The 20,082-nt window shown below is 36.0% G+C and overlaps 1 protein-coding gene across 3 annotated transcripts in view; it reads right to left on the bottom strand.

Moving 5' to 3' along the window:
- UBR3 (ubiquitin protein ligase E3 component n-recognin 3) overlaps window positions 1-20,082 on the bottom strand; it is a 253,610-nt gene that overhangs the window by 213,517 nt on the left and 20,011 nt on the right. For 2 of the 3 annotated variants that reach the window (XM_044242304.1, XM_044242307.1), the window contains exons 2-5: window positions 10,294-10,433; window positions 7,168-7,326; window positions 1,219-1,362; window positions 646-695 (exon numbers count right to left, since the gene is read on the bottom strand). In XM_044242304.1, the coding sequence (XP_044098239.1) occupies window positions 646-695; window positions 1,219-1,362; window positions 7,168-7,326; window positions 10,294-10,433 (493 nt within the window). The remainder of the gene's footprint in view (window positions 1-645; window positions 696-1,218; window positions 1,363-7,167; window positions 7,327-10,293; window positions 10,434-20,082) is intronic. The other variant, XM_044242306.1, reaches the window with a different exon arrangement.

The following is a 20,082-nucleotide window of genomic DNA, read 5'->3' as shown; positions in this document are numbered from 1 at the left end:
AAGTTACATTAAAATAGTATATTTAAATATAATACAATTTGGTTTTTTAAATTTTTAATCATTAAATTTGACCAAAAAAAGGAATCTACACTTCATAGGCATCAAGATTATACACAGACATTAAAAAAAAAAAAAATTCTCCCTTATAAATTGTATGCTAATAAAATATAGGAATGCTATAAAGGATTTATCAGAAGTATTTAATAAACACTAATAAATACTATAAAAGTTAAAATTTCAAACTGACAGTCTATTTCCGAGTACACTGCTTTTTTAAATAAGGTATAACATATAAGGTGTAACTTTTGAAATTGGAAAAGCAGTTACCTTTTATATTCTTTTAATACATTGTTGCAGACTTAGCTAAATTTCTTAAAACAATTTCCTTATATATTTGACAGTTTGGGTCAATTTAGGGATATCTGCCTAAGGAAAGATCTCTATCTCTTTCTATCTCCCATTTCTAAACTGTGAAAAAAGAGATAAATTATAAAGAAGTAAAAATCTAATAACTATAATCTTGGCTAACTTATTCCACTCTAGGCTTCCGTGTCTACAAAATGAGGAATTTAAGCTAGATAATAACCACAATTCTGTATAGTTCTATAACTTTAAATTCTATTTTCAATAAGTTTTAAATCTCACCTCATCTGAAGAATCTAGTTGTCCCAATGTTCCTGTTGCACCTGCAAAACCTTTGGAGAAGAAAAAGTTTACTTCGTAATTGTTACATACTGCGTCACTTTAAAATTATTTTCACACATAAACAAAAAGCCAAGTTTTATTACCTTAAGACAACTCATCCTAATATATATCTTGTTAGAGGTTCAACATTTATCTTTAATAAATTCGGGTCTAACAGACTTACACTTCAAAGAAAATCTCTGGTTATTATCCACATTTAATCATCACAAATGGTGTTTCAGAAGGATCGCTTTCTTCTTAGTTTTAAACCATGGTTCATTAAAATATTGAGATACAAAAGTTTTCAGCTATTGTTAATAGCAATGCTTTTCATGAGTTAGAAACAGAACCTTAATAAGCTAACCAAATTCCATTTAAGAAAAATGCCAATATATTCTTTCTTGCTTCCATATTTTTACTACTTTCCTTAAAGAGAATGACATACTATATAATTTCTTTAATAATTAGTCAAGTTTGAGGGTCTTTTTGTTTCAATGCAGAAAAGTTATCACTGTTCCAATTAAACTGACAAACCTTGAACTGCCAGAGTGCTAGTGCCAGCTGATTGCTCCTGTATACCATATACAAGCTTATCCTCAGGATATGTAAGTCCAGAGCTCTTCAAAGCTATAAGGTACTTTTCATGACTTTTCTTTGCACAAGCATTTTCTCCAAGACCTAATATTTAAAACAAACTTAAAATCAGAAAAAAATATTCTATTCAAAATATAAGTAAACCAATCTCAGCAATTAATACAGAACATATATAAAATAGCTAAATATTATAATGGCAGGAGAACCCTAGAATGAATATAAAACAGCTTCACACAATATTGCAGAGCATGTTTATAATGAATAATAAAATCTACTATGAAACTGAGTATCTAAAATATGCCAGATTACCTGCAAGTCACAGGAGGTGCAAAAGTTAACAAGGGCATATTATTTCCTGCCTTCAAGAAACTTGAAAAATCATGGTAGAGAAAGGTAAATAGTATGGTAAGTGACAATTGTATAGCAGACTTCCACCATGTGGTTTGACAATCTGATCTCATAATACTGTGCAGCTAGATCCAAAGCAAAATACTTAGGAAACGCATCCTGGATAAAATAATATCTGAGTGGAATTTTCAAATATTATAACTGAGATTACTCCTAATTCCCACTTTATCAAACTGTCCATCATATTTAAAGAATTAAATATAATTTCTACAGAAATATCAGTAAAAACTTATACTAAAAAAAAATATTGAAAAGCTTAGGTTCTATAATTACACAATCCTAGAACTTTCACTTTAAAATGGCAGTTTATTAATTGTTGCCAATATTTGTATTTTTTAAACATATTTATAGAGAATAGGGGCACCTGGGTGGCTCAGTGGGTAAAAGCCTCTGCCTTCATCTCAGGTCATGATCCCAGGATCCTGGGATGGAGCCCCGCATCGGGCTCCCTGCTCAGCGGGGAGACTGCTTCCCTTCCTCTCTCTGCCTGCCTCTCTGCCTACTTGTGATCTCTGTCTGTCAAATAAATAAATAAAATCTTAAAAAAAAAAAGAGAGAGAATAGAATGATCGTAAAAGAAATTTTATTTCTTTTACTATTTCAAAATTTCTTTTGAAATTCTGAGAATTCTTAAAAAGTAAAAAATTACTCTGTCTGAAAGCCAAATTACCATGGCATTTGATACCTCCTAGGCAAATTATGTATCTTAAATTAAAATCTCAAGCTCTCCAATTATAAAAATATATAAGTGAACTTCTTTAATATCTGTTGAGCTTTTCTGTATTTCCTTCCTTTGCCAGCCTAATAATTGCAATAGAACAGTTTGTTTTTTAAATATGTCTTTCTGGGCTGGTTTTTTAAAAAAAACAACAACACTCTAGTGCTCATTAAACAGTCAGGAATATATCCATCCTTCAAGTCTAATACCAAAAACAGTTATGCTTAGTTTAAAAAAAAAAATACACATGGTTTATAAAGAATAAAGACCTTCTATGCATCCTATATAAGAAATTACTAAATGTCTCCTGAATAATAAAAGCCACGTATTTATCTCAATCATGATAGATGAAATTTATAATACTTTTTAAATGACAAAATATATTTCATTAACCCTCACAACAAGGCTGAGAAAAATGAATGTATAATGACCATTTTTTTAGAGGAGGGGTAAGGGCAGAGGGAAGGAAAGAATCTTAACCAGGCTCCAAACCCAGCACAGAACTCAACACAGGGCTCAATCTCATGACCCTGAGATCATAACCTGAGCCAAAATCAAGAGTCAGACGCTTAACTGACTGAGCCACCCAGGCACCCCTGTAATTAACATTTTTAAAAGTAAAGAAATGGAGGGGCACCTCAGTGGCTCAGTCAGTTAAGCATCTCCCTTCGGCTCAGGTCATGATCCCACAGTCCTGGGATCAAGCCCTGTATGGGCTCCCTGATAGCAGGGAGCCTGCTTCTCCTTCTGCCCCTCCCCCTCCTCTTGCTCATGCTCTTTCTCTCTCTCTCTCTCTCTCTCTCTCTCTCTCTCACAAATAAATAAAATCTTTTAAAAAGGGGGGGGGTAAAGAAAGAGAGGCTTAAAAACATGGCTAGCCAGTGAATAAACAAGCAGTAATTACAAGTACGGAAGCCTATAAATTTTAAACTTCTGAACCAAAATTTAATGTGATTTCCATCACTAAAAGTCAGCCAAGGATTTCTGTTGTGTTGTTTACTTCAAGAAGTAATTATAAAGGAATTGTAGAAATAAGACAATTACCATAAATCATTCGTAAGGTATACATTCTTACAATGATTAAGAACAACTTGCTGCTTTCTTCCACAACAGCTGAGTTCCTAAATAAGGTTTGAAGAAATAACGGACCACCAGCTATAACTTGATCTTTCTCCAGCTTTCACCAAAATTGAAATACAAGCTACTATCATCTTTATCCTAAGCTGCAGTTGAGTTTTTCTATTTCTGCCCCTTCCAATCTATTTTTGGCAAAATCACAAGTCATCTTTTTAAAACACATATCTGATCATGTCACTCTTAAAATATTTCCATGACTTCCCAATACACTCAGGATAAGATATAAAATATCACATGGTTCATGACTGCCCTGGATCTAGCCGTAATGTGGTAACCTTATTTGTGCCACTATCTCTCTACATTCATTTCATTTCAACACTACACCATTTTTTAGTCCCTTTTTTAAAAAGTAAGCTCATTCTCACCCATAAGTATTCCAACATAGAATCTAGTAAGTGTCTAGGTGTGACTGATATTCTTTATATTTATCCCACTAGGGGCTCATTAGGCATCTTGTATCTATAAGTCAATGTTTTTCATCCAATTTGGGGAATTTTAGTCGTGATTTTTTCAAATGTTTCTTTTCTGCCACATTCATACTCTCATGTCCTCCTGGGATTCCAATTACAGGCACTTTAGATCATCTGATTCTAACAGATCCCTAAGACTCTGTTGCATTTTCTCTCTGTTCTCGAGACTGAATAATCTATTTTTTTAAAGATTTTCCTTATTTGAGAGAGAAAGAGAGCACAGCAGGGTAAGGGGCAGCAGGAGAAGCACACTCCCCTCTGAGCGGGGACCTCTCCTGATGCAGGGCTCAAACCCAGGACTCTGGGATCACGACCTGAGCTGAAGGCAGACACTTAATCAACTGAGCCACCCAGGTGCCCCCAGACTGAATAATCTATTAATCTGTCTTCAAATTCATTAAGTCTTTCTTCTACCCTCTCCAATCTGCTGCTAAGCCCATTGAGTAAATTTTTTTCAATTTAATTACTGTACTCAATGCTAACTTTCAGTTCTAGAATTTTATTTATTTATTTATTTATATTTTTTATTGTTTTTATTTCTTTGCTAAGATTTTTTTTAAGATTTTATTTATTTATTTGACACAGAGAGAGAGAGAGATCACAAGTAGGCAAAGCAGAAGGCAGAGAGAGAGAGGGAAACAGACTACCTGCTGAGCAGAGAGCCTGATTTGGGGTTTGATCAGAAGACCCTGAGATCATGACCTGAGCTGAAGGCAGAGGCTTAACCCACTGAGCCACACAGGCACTCCTCTTTGCTAAGATTCTTTATGTCTTCACTCATTAACATCATATTTACTTTTAATTATTTGAACAGATCTTCCTTTAATTTCTTGAACATATTTATAATAGCTGCTTTTTTAAATTTTTGTATTTTTTTAAGAGAGGGAGAGAGTAGGGGGTGGACAGAGGGAGAGGGAGAAAGAGAATCTTAAGCAGGCCCCATGCCCAACACGGAGCCCCACATGGAGATCAATCTTACAACACTGAGATTGTGACCTGAGCCAAAAATTAAGAGCCGGACGTTTAACCAACTGAGCTACCCAGGTGCCCCTATAATAGTTGCCTTAATGTCTTTATCTGCTAAATCCAACATCTGGTCCATTTCAACGTCAATTTCTATTCGCAGCCCTATTTCTTTGTTATAGGGCATAATTTCTTATTTTCCTGCATGTTTAGTAGCTTTTAGTAGCTTGTATTGTATGCTGGACATTCTAATGACACATTATAGAAGATTCTAGATTCTATTATCTTCCCTTGAAGAGTACTAATTTTAATTCTAGAAGACCATTCAATCAATAGCCTGATCACCAAAAAACTCACAAAGGTTTAGTAAAGGTTTATAAAGGGTATGTCTGTAGGGGCGCCTGGGTGGCTCGGTTGGTTAGGCATCCCCTCCTGATTTCAGCTCAGGTCATGATCTCAGGGTGTGGAAGTGAGCCCCATGTCGGGCTCCACAATGGGCATGGAGTCTGCTTGGGATTCTGTTTCTCTCTCTCTCCCTCTGCCCTTCCCCCCTGCCTTATTCTCTATATCCCATGCTCTAAAAATTAAAAAGAAATTTTTCAAATTAAAAAAAAATAAGGGCAGGTCTGTAGAAAGCCTAAGGTTCTCAAAAGGCCCTCTAAATTGACAGGAATAATCTCTAAACTGTGTCTCAACTAGATGCCTGTGGTATTAACAAGTTCTCTCCAGTCTGGTTGGGCTGACACTCCAATGTCTTTGGAAACTGCTTCACCGCTTCTATCTCTATTCTGCTCTTAACCCTACAGCAGTCACTCTCTAATAAGCCTGAGGCAGTCTCATCTTGTACATGTGAACCTCAGAACCTCAGACCCCTGAAAGCACTACCTCTTGGTATTATACCCCAAAGATGCCAGTTTCCAACTGTTTCAGATGTCCTAAACTATGATCTCTATTTCCTTAGCTCAGGTGGGCCACCACACTGCTTCAATGCCAGCTCACTGCACTGCAGTCAGGAAGGTATCCCTAGACAGAGATTCATAGCAATCGTGGGGTTCATCTCATGCTTTTCTTTTCTCTCAAAGATTTACAGTCTTGAGTCGCCTTCTGTCCAATGCCTAATAACAGCTGCTTCACACTGTTCCAGTTTTATGTTGTTTATGATAGACAGGCTAGCCCAACAGTCAAAAGCAGATGTCCTCTACCTTGAATACAACCCCATCCCATTACCACCCAATTTCCCTCACCCTATAGCTAAATGACTTTCTCTCAACTATTAAGTTTTACTTTAAATATCACTTCCTCAGTGAAGCTTTCCCCCATCTTCCCCATCAGTGAAATCAAGTCTCCCTTTTACAAACACTTGCCCTACCCTTTCATATCATTTGCTACATGTTTATAAATTACATAATTTTTTTGGTTTGGGAGTTGATTAATGCCATCTCACTCACTAGACCTTAAGCTTTATAAGGGCCGGGACAGGATTACCTACTTTACTACTTGCATTCCATACCCCAAACTCTAGTACCTAGCCCCAAACCAAGTGCATAGTAGGTGTTTAATAAGTATTTGCTGAAAAAAATAAATGTCAGATAAGACTATCTTTGAATAACATACGGTTCACAATTCACATGAAAATTTCATCACTCCAAAGAAAACACAAACTTCAATTTTTAAAATATGTTGTTCAGGAACCAGCAAAAATAATGCTATTTAAAGTATTTGTTGTACTATAAAGCTGAGCTAACCTGAAGAGTTTTAAACTAAAGCATTTTATATAACAGTATTATCATATACAAACATACTCAACAATTCCAAGTTTTGTAACTTAAATTCTACATTATTACAAAATCCTATGCCATACACATCCCAAAAATACAGAATACCAAAAATAAAGACACAGAAGTAGTTTTTGTTACTGTTTGGGGAAGGGGAGGTGGAATAAGATTATGAATATGTCACACCAAAACTTAGAGGAGACCTGGATTCTAGTGCTAACTCCAAAGTAAGTTACTTGTGAGGCCTTGAACTCAGTTTCTTCATCCATAAAATAAAAAGTACTTTTAATAACTTCCACCTTTAGCATTCTATGAAAAAAAATCTATGTTTTACACTTAAGTTTGAAAATACACAATTTCTTTGATTACAGTGATAGAAATAAATTTTAACTTTCTTCTATGCTGATGTTTTACTTACCAGAAGTCAGATCTTTGTAGTTTTGTTGGTTTGTCAAAACCTGAGTAAGAACAGACCGCATGGCGCCTCCCATTTTAGTTAGATCTTCTAAAAAGGAAATTTGAGGTTCCAAAAGCTGAAGGACTTTGTTAAGGTCTTTTTCTGAGGGTACATCAGCTGCTAAAAAAAACATATAATATAATTAACTTCCTTTAAAATATTTTGCTAAAAATAACCATACTTTATTCTTTTAAAATTATAGTAACTGGGTAACAGTATTTAAAATCAAAAAATTAATATAAGAACTCTGTTTAGAAGGTAGTTATCATTGGGGCACCTGGGTGGCTCCGTCACTTAAGCATCTGCCTTGGCCTCAGGTCATGATCTCAGGGTCCTCGGATCAAGCCCCATGTCAGGCTCCCTGCTCAGCAGGGAGTCTGCTTCTCCCTCTACCCCTGCCCCTCCACCTCACCCTTCTCATGCTCTCTCACTCACTTACTCTCTCTCAAATACATAAAATTTAAAAAAAAAAAAAGGAGGAGGAGGAGGTAGTTATTCATCCAGCACCAGTCTAAGGCAGACTCACTCAGGAATTCAATCCTCTGAGAAAAAGTAGATGGAAAAAAGAGATGACTTCGTAAAGTATTAAGTACTTAGTCTAGTTAAAAAGCATTCAATTTGAGGGTGTTATATTCTCCACATATATAAAGGTAAACATAACATCATTTCAAAACTAGACTGTGTTTAAGAAAAAGTTAAGATCACTTGCTAAAATAAGACAGAAACCAAATAATTTTGAGAGTAGTATAAGAATATTAGAATAAAATTATGTCAGCACTAAATTTAAACCTGTGTAGCAAATAATCCATCCTCTATCATAGTCTAAAAATACAGACTCATGCTAGCTGGAGGTCATAGCAACTAAGATTTTTAAAAAAACTGTTTTCATAAACATAAATGTTTTTACTAAAATAGTTTTTAAATACCAGAAAAGATATGCCTAGTAGAGCTGAAGAAAGAGAAAAGAAACTTGTACAGCAATTGAAAAAGAATATTTAAGAGGGGGGGAAAAAAAGAATTTTCAGAGAAACTGAGGTCCTGAAGAAATGAAAAATGAGATTTAGAGTTCAGACATAATTAGCTAAAAGAACACATATAAGGGAGCTAATGGAGAGGGCCTGTGTTCCCAGGAAAGAGGACATCAAATTCATTCAACATTTACTCAGCATCTACTACCTGATAGGCACTGGGAACCAAAACTAAATAAGACCTAGTTCCTACATCCAAGGAATTCACAACCCAGTTCAAAGATGATCTGTGAATGAAATTCTAGATAACTCTGAGTCCTGGGACCCAGACCAAAAAAATCTTAACTTTCTCAGTGGATAACTAACACTGTATATTACTCATCTCTATGTCCTCCCCAGTGACTTATGTAGTAACATGGCAAACATTTAATTAACAACTGTTCTTTGTTTGCAAGAGCTCTAGATGAACTATGACACTCATCTGAGGATTGTAGGATAAAATGAGAAATGGAACACAAGGTATCTGTCAAACAACAAAATCTCTGAGCTTCTATTACCTCAGATTAAATTATTTCAAGTCTGTTCTTTAATTTTAAAGTGATCTCTACACAAAGTAATATAGTAATTTTTCTTACACAGAAAGAAGAAATGAATGTAGAGCATAAGTGGTAATACAGAAAGGAAAATTTCATGACCCTAAGTTCATGACACTCAAGACAAAAAAGTGCTTCCATCATTCCTTTGCATTTTCAGATAATGAAATAAAAGCTATGTACCTATGTCGTCTATCTATTAACAACTATTAGAAGTCCCTAAAGAAAAAAATAAACATAATATACTTCTATATGAATTACTCTGATCAAAATAATTGTAAGTTTTAAGGTTCTCATAATAAATTATTTCCACTTATTACCTTTTTAAAATAGGACACATAATAAAAAATGTAAATTTCCAAACACTCTGCTAACTAGTATATGAGAAATAGCACAAAAGCAAGTCCAATAACCCAGCTGGTCTCTAGTTTCTTCATTCCAAAGACAGAGTAGTTTGGGCCTGACTCAAAATAATATTTCTCCCTGTATTTTAAGACATATACTCTGAGACAGGTGAAAGTTGTTAACAAGGAATTGTGTATTTTGCTTAAAATGTACAAACAAGAAGTTTAAGTGTTTGCTTACAATGAAAATAACATAGTACTTTTAAAAATGATGAAGATGCTCTATGTTTCTTCTACTTCAACGATGGGGGATGGATAAATATGTGTGTCATAATTTCAAACTGGATTTAAGATTATTTATAGTAAATAAATAATTCAAAACCTCTAAAAGTAAATCAAGATGCAGTCCTTTAAATGATAAAAATACAAGTATCATCAGAAAAGTAAAAGATCACAAAAAGTTAATAAATTTGATTTATACCACAGTAACTGGTATCTGTAATTCACAATGTCAGACTGACAACTTTAACAGATAATATCTAATTCCAAAATATTTAACTGAAGTATATTAATCAAGATTGGACTAATCTTACAAGGCAAGAATATCTATAATTTGCATGTTTCTTTTTTCTTTTCAGTAATACCATGATGTTCACTCCCATACATTCTACCTGTAACATGAAGAGTGAGCAATTTGACTCTTTCCTAAGTTATTATACATGTAGAAGAATAAAAACAGAGATATCTATAAAAAAAGAGAGAGAGAGAGAATGAAAAAGAGAGATATGGTGAAATAGTAATTTATCTTCTAAAATTCTAAGTTAAATTCAAACATTTCCAAGATTTCTTAATTCTGTTCTATCATAATATAATTATAAATAAAATCACTTTAACCCCATAAAATGATTATTTCCCCACCTACAAAAGGCCAAGTAAGTTTGATCCTAAGCATCTATGATCCCAGGAGCAGAAAGTCCCAAACTGTGTAACTAAAGGTTATCTATGAGGTTATATAATTGATGTATACTAAAGTATGTTTTTATTTAGTCTCTATTTCATAGTCATCTCATGAAACACGTTAAACAAAAAATTATATCTGAAGAAATTCACCTTGTTATTAATGCTAAACTCTGTTAATTGGGAACTTAAAAAGAGTACTAACAAAAAGTAAATTAAACATACCTGGTTCATTATAGCCTTCTCTTAAGTACTGAATAAGACAAAAAATAAATCTTGGAAGAACAAATTCAGACATCATCAATAAGTCTTTGGGGACACAGGGAATATTTGAACTTGATTTAATTTGATGCCTTTTGCAAAACCTGTAATATGAAAAAGAAAAAAAATTAATAGTGATGTCTGATCTGCCAGAAACATGTTACCTCTATATACAATATACATAAACAGAATGCAGGCCAGTATCAAAGTGATTTATTATTCCTCTATAATTCTTATGGTATCAAGTTAAAAGACTACAGTTTTAATCAGTCTTCAAATAAAATAAGTGGTTGAGGAGGATTTCCTCCTAATAAAAGACCATATACTAGTTAGGTGCCAGCTAGAATAATAAAAAAAAAAATCTCATTACAGGATTTAGCATTTTTTTAACTGCAATTTATAACTTTCACATATTACTTTATTACTTCCATCCTTTATAAACATCATTAAGTAGAAATTGATCAATTCCTAAAAAATTCACATTTTCTATTCCTTAATATTTCTAACTTATTGTATTAATGAGTATGTAAGTGACAGAAATACTTAAAGCTTATTTGAAAAGTTTCTATAGTGCACCTAAGTATATATATATATTCCTTCTAATCTTATTTAGACTTATTTTAAAGTATGATTGGTATACTTGAACAAAAATGAAGCAAACTTCTCTGTATTCACAATCCAAATAATCATAAATAAGATATTTTGTATCAATACAAAATAACCACCCTAAACATAAAATCCCCAGAAACAAACTAATAAGAATAGTGCAGAAACTACTTTAGCTAAAAAAAAAAAAAAACACAAAAGATCTGAATAGAGAACTATATTCTCAAATGGAAAAATCAATTTAATTTTTTTAAAAGTCAGTTCCACCAAGCTAATGCCATTACAGTTAAAGCACAATGAGACTAATCACAAACTAATTCTGAATTTCAATAAAAGAGCATTATGTGTGGTAAAAAAATCAATAAAACTCAGGAAAAAAATGATTACTGACAGAGACTTAGACCTTAAAATGTAGTACAAAGCTATTATAATTAAAAATCTGTGGGGGCGCCTGGGTGGCTCAGTGGGTTAAGCCTCTGCCTTCAGCTCAGGTCATGGTCTCAGGGTCCTGGAATCGAGCCTGCATCAGACTCTCTGCTCAGTGGGGAGCCTGATTCCCCACACACATACTTGTGATCTCTGTCTGTCAAGTAAATAAATAAATATTTTTTTTAGAAATCTGTGGTAATACAATATTATCAGTAGATCACAAAGGAGTCTAGAAAGAGACTATAAATTTGTGAATTTAATATAAATATGGCATAAGTTCAATGTGGTAGGAAGAAGACTTTCAATAAACTGCTTTAGGACAACTGATTTTTATGCAGGAAGTAAATTTTATTCTTATCTTATACTATATACAAAATATACTCCATACACAGCAAAAGTGAAAAGAGTTACCAAGAAAAAATAAACTATTTCCCCTCCATTACCTCAAACTATAGAAAGCATAAGTAAGTAAAACCTTAAACCAAAAGCCATAAATGTAAGATAAAAATTGACCACAAAGAGCGCCTGGGTGGCTCAGTGGGTTAAGGCCTCTGCCTTCAGCTCCAGACATGATCCTAGGGTCATTGTATCGAGCCCCGCATCGGGCTCTCTACTAGGCAGGGAGCCTGCTTCCCCCTCTCCCTGCCTGCCTCTCTGCCTACTTGTGATCTCTGTCTGTGAAATAAATAAAATCTTTTAAAAAAAAATTGACCACATAAATCAAGCTTCTATACAGAAGACAATTACAAATATTTACAAGAGGTAAAACAGATAAAAGATTATATCTCTGATAATGAACACTTGAAAATAAGTAAGAAAAAGAAAAAAATTTCAATAGAAAAATCAGCCATGAACAAGTCATAAAAAAACTGCTGAATGGCCAATAAACATAAGAAAAGATGCTCAAGTTCCCTAATAACCAAAGCAATGAATTTTATTAAAATAAAAAATGAGGGATGCCTCAGGGACTCAGTCTTTTAAGCATCTGCCTTCGACCCAAGTCATGATCCCAGGGTGCTGGGATGGAGCCCAGCATCTGGGTCCCTGCTCTGAGAGGAGCCTGTTTCTCCCTCTCCCTTAGCCACTCCCCCTGCCTATGCTCTCTGGCTCTTTCTCTGTCAAATAAATAAATAAAATCTTTTAAGAGAGAAAGAGAGAGAGAGAGAGAGAATCCCCTAAAGTGCCAGAGAGCCCATCAGAATTTTTTTAAAATAAAATAAAATAATGAGCAACTAGAAAATGACCACTTTTTGATGGCTTTAGAGAAAGGCTTATGGGGAAATTTTCTACTTGAGATCAGACAGTCACGTCCTTATCAATCTTAGTATAACTAGAAGTTTAAAAGAAAAAAAATCCATCACTGTGATGTTTGAGAAGCACACAGCACCATTTAGGAAGTGTTCTTATCAAACATGCTGAATTTCACACCAAGTCTCAAGAGCTTACTTCCATTTATAAGAAGTATAGGACGTAAAGGAAAAAGTTAAACACACCACAAAAAAGCAAACAGACAAATCATGAATGTAGACCATTACATAGGGCAACAGATTCAATTTCTGCAACCGTCAGTGACAAGAGGAAAAAGGAGGCGGAAGGACCACTCTAGGTTTAAAAACGCTTGACAGACCCAATAAATATAGTATGAACAGACTGTAACAAACCAACTTGAAAAAGGTATTTTTTTTTAAGACAACCAGAGAAATCTAATTATGAACTGGGTAATAGTTCATTAGATAAGGGACGCCTGGGTGGCTCAGTTGGTTAAGCAGCTGCCTTCGGCTCAGGTCATGATCCCAGCGTCCTGGGATTGAGTCCCACATCGGGCTCCTTGCTCGGCAGGGAGCCTGCTTCTCCCTCTGCCTCTGCCTGCCTCTCTGCCTGTGCTCGCTCTCTCTCCCCCTCTCTCTGACAAATAAATAAATAAAATCTTTAAAAATAAAATTTAAAAAAATAGTTCATTAGATAATTTTATTAGGTGAAATAATGGCATTGTGGTTATGTAAGAAAGTTCACGGGTGTTTTATGATATTAAAAAATTATTTTGTGTAGGTATAATGGTAGCAGCATATGGTTATCATTGAAAAATGAAGCCTTACCTTTCAGATATGGCTATATAAATACATACAAATGAAATGCTTTAATGTATGGGACTTGCTTCAAAATAATCTGGTGGGGTAAACTGAAAGAGGCAGGAATATACCAAGATGAATTATGAGTTGTTAACTGTTGAAACTGGGAGATGGATACAGGGGATACAGGTGCCCCCCCCACAAAAAAAAAACTTTAGGGCGCCTGGGTGGCTCAGTGGGTTAAGTCGCTGCCTTCGGCTTAGGTCATGATCTCAGGGTCCTGGGATCGAGTCCCACATCGGGCTCTCTGCTCAGCAGGGAGCCTGCTTCCTCCTCTCTCTCTGCCTACCTCTCTGCCTACTTGTGATCTCTCTCTGTCAAATAAATAAATAAAATCTTTTAAAAAAAAAAAACTTTAAATGCTCAAAAGCAAATGAGTATAGACTTCCTCGAGAATCTAATGAAAGTTATATAACTCTTTCTTAAGAAAAATATATACTAACGCAAAAAATAAAGCATTCAGAGTGTTCACACACTGCTTCAGTCTATCCATCCTTAAGGTAGAAATTCCAAATGGTAGATCAATAGATTACAGTGCAGAGATACAAATTTCGTCAGTCCTCAAGGCAGACAGATGCAGTCTGAGCAGCGTCCTCCATTGCTTCTGTGCCCCTTCCAAATTTCAACACCTACAGGTTAAGAAGTAATATATCTTAAGGTCCAAATCTTTATTTAAAGGTAAATATAGGGGTGCCTGGTTGGCTCAGTCATTAAGCATCTGCTTTCAGCTCACATCACAATCCCAGGGTCCTGGGATCCAGGGTCCCCACATCAGGCTCCCTACTCAGTAGGAAGCTTCCTTCTCCCTCCCCCATTCCCTGTTTGTGTTCCCTCTCTCGTTGTGTCTCTCTGTCAAATAAATAAAATCTTTTAAAAATAATAAATAGAATAAAATAATAAAGGTAAATATGGTGGGGTGCCTACCTGGGTGGCTCAGTCAGCTAATCGTCTAACTCCTGATTTTGGCACAGGTCAGGATCTCAGGGTCATGAGATCAAGTCCCACATCAGGCTCTGCACTCAGTGCAGAATCTGCTTCTCTCCCTCACTCTCTGCCCCTCCCCTGTTTTGCTGTCTCTAATAAATAAATAAATCTTTTTTAAAAAATAAATAAAAATAAAGATAAATATGGCTGTATTCAAGAGGGCCAAGTGGTCTAAGGCACCAGGCTCAAGCACCTGCTTCATAAAAGTAAATGTGAATTAAAGAACTTCTTTCAGCTGTGACACACAAAATCTAAGCAAAATCAAGACAATGTTTCTACTTTAAAAGGTTTTAGAATTAAAATATTTTTAAACCTGACTTGTGTGACTGATGATAATTTAATTAAACTATCTAGAAGCATAAATATGAAGGATAAAAAACAGATGAAAGAAATGCCAGAAGAACGGAAACACAGACACTAAAGGATGCAATGAAAAGCTTGACAATTGAAAAGCAGGAAAAGAGAAAGGATTAGATAAAGAAGGGCACAGAAAGCTCTCTTAGACACTTTCCATGTAGAAACGAAATGAATTCAAAAGTGCTACTGGGCAGAGAGTGAAGAACAATTTGAACAGAGTTTCAAGTGGCCTCAAAGAGTAAAACTGCAACCTGGAACTATGTCCAAGGAACAAGAGTGGTCTAAGCAACCCAGGGACTGGGATTACAGTAGTACATCAGATGGCTGTTGACTGAAAAAATTAACAGCCAAAAGATTTAAGAACCAAGCTTTGCAAGCTAGCGTTAAATAACATAGGACTATGCAATATGGGTATAACATATGATAAGATCAACAAAATTGGTTTTTGTATTCCAGGTTGAACATAGTGTGGGAACTAAAGCATCTTACATATCACATAGCAAGTGTTCACTAAAAACTTGAGGAAACAAAGACTAAATCTAATAATAGAACACCAAAATGACTTCAGTAGCTTTTAGGTAAAGAATAACCAGACTTCTTATGAGCAACAATGGAAAAGAACCAGACACCCATTTAATAACACCTGCTTTTCAACAATGTTTCGAATAACTACTACAAGCCTGGCACTGAGGCCCCAGGAACATAAGGCCTTGCTCTCATGGAGCTAACTTTGTATTAGAGGAGTGGGGTAAAAGGAGAGACAGAGAAACAAAAAAAGAATAATAAACTCTACAAAAATAATCTGACAGCAGATTATTTTTGTAAGGAAGGTTTTCAAAGCAGGTTTGAAATGGAAGGCCTTTCTGGAAAGGTGATATTTAGGCAAAATGAATGAAGGAGCTAGGTTAAGCATGCAAAGCTCTGTAGGTATATTGTCCAGGGGTCTGACATTGCAACTGTATATAAACAGGTATTAAAGATCTCCCCCCAAGTGAACAAGGAGAGACTTTTTTAAACAACTAGTAAGGCTCAAAAGAAAAAAAAAAAAAAGGCAGGAAGTAATGTGTTCACAACAGCAGCTCATAGATCACAAATATTTTCTTCAAGAAACCCAATAGCTTTGTTTTGTTTTGTTTTGTTTTCTTAAGGTTTTATTTATTTTATTTGACAGAGAGAGACACAGCGAGAGAGGGAACACAAGCATGGGGAGTGGGAGAGGGAGAAGCAGCCTTCCCGCCGGGCAGGGAGCCCAATGCAGGCTTGATCCCAGGACCCTACGATAATGGCCTGAGCCAAAGGCAGACGCTTAACAACTGAGCCACCCAGGCACCCAGGAATCCAATAGATTTGAATGATTAAGACTAAATATTCCTTAGTGAACAGGATGTTTGGGCAATAATAGAAAGGTTGAAAAGAACTACAGAAACAGTTAATAAAATGACATGTCCAAATTTTAACTTAGCTTTTAAAAATTGAAGTATAACTGAGAAAATTGCCCAAAAAATAAGTATGCAGCTCAATTAAGTTTCACAAACAACACACATATGCAACCACCCACTAGATCAAGAAACAAAATATTCCCAGCACCCCAGAAACTCTCCTTGTAACTCCACTGATACTGAGTTTAAATGACTAAAAGCAGAATTACGGGACTCTGGGAGGAGAGGGTTGGAAACAGGATGGGAAGGGAGCAGATGGGATCAGAAGGGAGAGAAGGGAGGAAAGAAAAAGGACTAAGGGGGCACCTGGGTGGCTCAGATGGTTAAGCATCTGCCTTTGGCTCAGGTCATCATCTCCAGGCCCTGAAATCAAGCCCCATGTCAGGCTCCCAGCTCAGCAGGAAGTCTGCTTCTCCTTCGCCCTCTGGCTCTCCCCCTACATGTGCTCTAACTTTCTCTCTCTCAAATGAATAAATAAAAATCTTTTTTTAAAGTTTTTAATAAATAAACGTAAATAAGATTCTCTATCTCTCCCTCTGCCTCTCCCCCACATCTCTCCCTCTCCGGTGCGCCAGGGGACAGGGGGCAGCACTGGGATGTTATTAACTCACAGAATTATACAGTCAAACATACATACCTTTTCAAATGATCTACACTGTATGCGTTAATCAACATACACATTAATATACCCACTCTGGATCCATTCTTCTCTTACTTAACTATGGCCCTTGAAAATTCATACACTGAAGCCCTAAGCCTCAGGGGCACCTGGGTGGCTCAGTCAGTTGAGCATCTGACACTTGGTTTCGGCTCAGGTCATGATCTCTGGGTCATGAGATTAAGCCCCATATCAGGCTCTACACTCAGCAGGGAGTCTGCTTAAGATTCTCTCTCTCCCTCTACCTCTCTCCCCACCTATACACACACTCTGTCTCTATCTCTATCTCTCTCTAAAATAAATAGTTAAATAATTTTTTTTTTTTAATGTTTTGAAGCCCCAACGCTGATTGTGACCACAAGTGGAGACAGGACCTTTGAGGAAGTAAGGTTAAGTGAGGTCATAGGGTGGGGCCCTAATCCAATACAAGTGGTGTCCTTAAAAGAAGAAAAACAGACAAGAGGAATACAAAGGTACACAGAGGAAAGACCATATGAGGATACAGGGAGAAGGCAGTCATCTACAAGCCAAGGAGAGAAGCCTCAGGAGAAAAAAAACCTGCCACACCTTGATCTTGGACTTCCAGCCTCCAGAACCATGAAAAATAAATTTCTGTTGTTTAAGTACCCCAGTCTGTGATATTATGTTATGACAGCAAGCTGACTATATATTCCCTCAGTAGAACACAACTGCCTACAAATAATGGAGACAGCTTTACCGCCAGCACTAAAATTAGCCCAGACCTACTGATGGCTTTTCAATACTGACAAGCAGAAAATATCAAAGAATGATATGAATCTTGTGGATCCATAATCAATATGGATCTTACTGACTTTATGGCGCTGAAGCACTTTAAATTGACATTACATAAACTATGTTCGCAGACCGCAAAGGAATTAAACTGTAAATCAATAAGAGACATATGTTTAAAAATCCTTAAAATTTGAAAATTAAATAACACACCTATAAACAATGCATAGGACAAAGAATAAATAAAACTATATTGTGACAATTTTTTCATACCTACATATTTCCAAAGACCAAAATTTATGATATACTATCTTGGTGAGGTACTAAAACAGTGGATATTCTTTTTTTTTTTTAGTAATTTATTTTTTTATAAACATATAATGTATTATTAACCCCAGGGGTACAGGTCTATGAATCGCCAGGTTAACACACTTCACAGCACTCACCATAGCACATACCCTCCCCAATGTCCATAACCCTGCCACCCTCTCCCTACCTCCCTCCCCCCAGCAACCCTCAGTTTGTTTTGTACGATTAAGAGTCTCTTATGGTTTGTCCCCCTCCCAATCCCATCTTGTTTCATTCATTCTTTTCCTACCCCCAAACCCCCCACATTGCATCTCCACTTCCTCATATCAGGGAGATCATATGATAGTCGTCTTTCTCCTATTGACTTATTTCGCTAAGCCTAATACCCTCTAGTTCCATCCACGTCATCACAAATGGCAAGATTCCATTTCTTTTGATGGAGCAGTAGATATTCCCATTGTACTGACAGAAAGAGTGTAAATTAACATACCAAATACGAGGACAATCTATAAAAATGTATCAAAAGTATAAACGCACACCCATATGACCCAGTAATTCAAGGGATTAGAATCAGGACTAATTTCTAATCTGGAACTCTTTGTCATGATACCTATAAGAACATCAAGGCACAAAGAAAGAATCTTCATATGGTGTCCAGGTGGAAGAAATAAGCTGTAAAATGTAGTCTAGGTATAATAAAATATTGTAACTCCCATACTTTTCAATAGTTTGAATAATCAGAGAGTAAATCAAAATCAGAACACATAAAATTCTACCAAGCAGGAAGGAAAGACTGGCACCTGGCCAGGGAACACAGCCTAGGGACCCACCCAATCAGGGCTGATTAAGGACCTAACCTGTGGCCCCACCCAAGCACAGAGTCCAACTAGCTACACACCCAGTAAGGGAGTTCAAACTATGACTCTACCCAACCAGAGGAGATTATGGAGCCCAGACAATGGCCCTGCCTGATCACAGAATCCAGCCAACAGCCCCACCTGAATGTAGACTTATTTGACAGTAGAACCCAGTGGACCCCTCACAACATCAGAACACAGGCAATGGCCCCACCCAACCAAAAACCCAGAAAGGAAATGCTGCCTGCCAGTGAATAGCATCAGATGACCCATCCAGAATCCCAGGCTGGGCTGAATGAAGAAAATCTTTCCCTTCCAAAGTGAACCTGTAAATACTGAAAGAGGAGACCACTCTTCAAATGCACAGATACCAATACAAGAACAAAAGGATCAAGAAGAATGAGGTAAACCTGACACCACCAAAGGAAATCAATAAATTTCCAAATAACTGCCCATGAAGAAACAGAGCTGAACTAAATGACAAAGAATTCAGAATAATCCTCTTAAATAAGTTCTATGAACTATAAGAAAATCTAGATAGACAAGTAAAAATAAAAGGAAAATACATGAATAAAGTAAGTTCAAGAAGAAATGAAAATCATTTCACAAACAAATTCTAGAGCTGAAAAATATAATTTAACTGAAAAATTCAATATAACTCTTCAACAGCAGACTTCACCAAGAAGAAAGAATTCATGAACACAAAGACAGGTCATTTAAAATCGGTCAGTCAGAGGAGCAAAAGAAAAAAAAGAATGAGAAAAGAGGAGGAAAAGTACAGGACTCCTAAGATACTACACAAACAACATAGACATAATGGGAATCACAAAAGGAGAAAAGAGAAAAGGGGAGCAAAAGTCTATTTAAAGAAATAATGGCTGGAAATATCCCAAATTTGGGGAAATAAATGGACATTAAGACTCAGGGAGTCCTAGAGTCCCTAAATAGATTGAGCCCAAAAAGAGCTACACTGAGACACATTTTAATTAAGTTATCAAAAGTCAAAGACAAAGAAAACTTTGAAAGCACCAAGAGAAAACAACTCATCATATAAGTAAGCCCCCATTAAGTCTATAAATAATAATTTCTCTGGAGAAATCTTGCAAGCCAGGAGAGAGTGGGATGATATAGTCAAAATACTGTAAGAAGAAACTGCCAACCAAGAATACCATGCCCAACAAACTGCGTGGCTCAGTCAAGGTAAGCATCCGCATCTGGCTCAGGTCAGGATGTCA

The sequence above is a fragment of the Neovison vison genome, chromosome 3 (genome assembly GCF_020171115.1).
Source record: "Neovison vison isolate M4711 chromosome 3, ASM_NN_V1, whole genome shotgun sequence".
Lineage (NCBI taxonomy): Eukaryota > Metazoa > Chordata > Mammalia > Carnivora > Mustelidae > Neogale > Neogale vison.
This window is presented reverse-complemented; position numbering and strand designations above follow the sequence as displayed.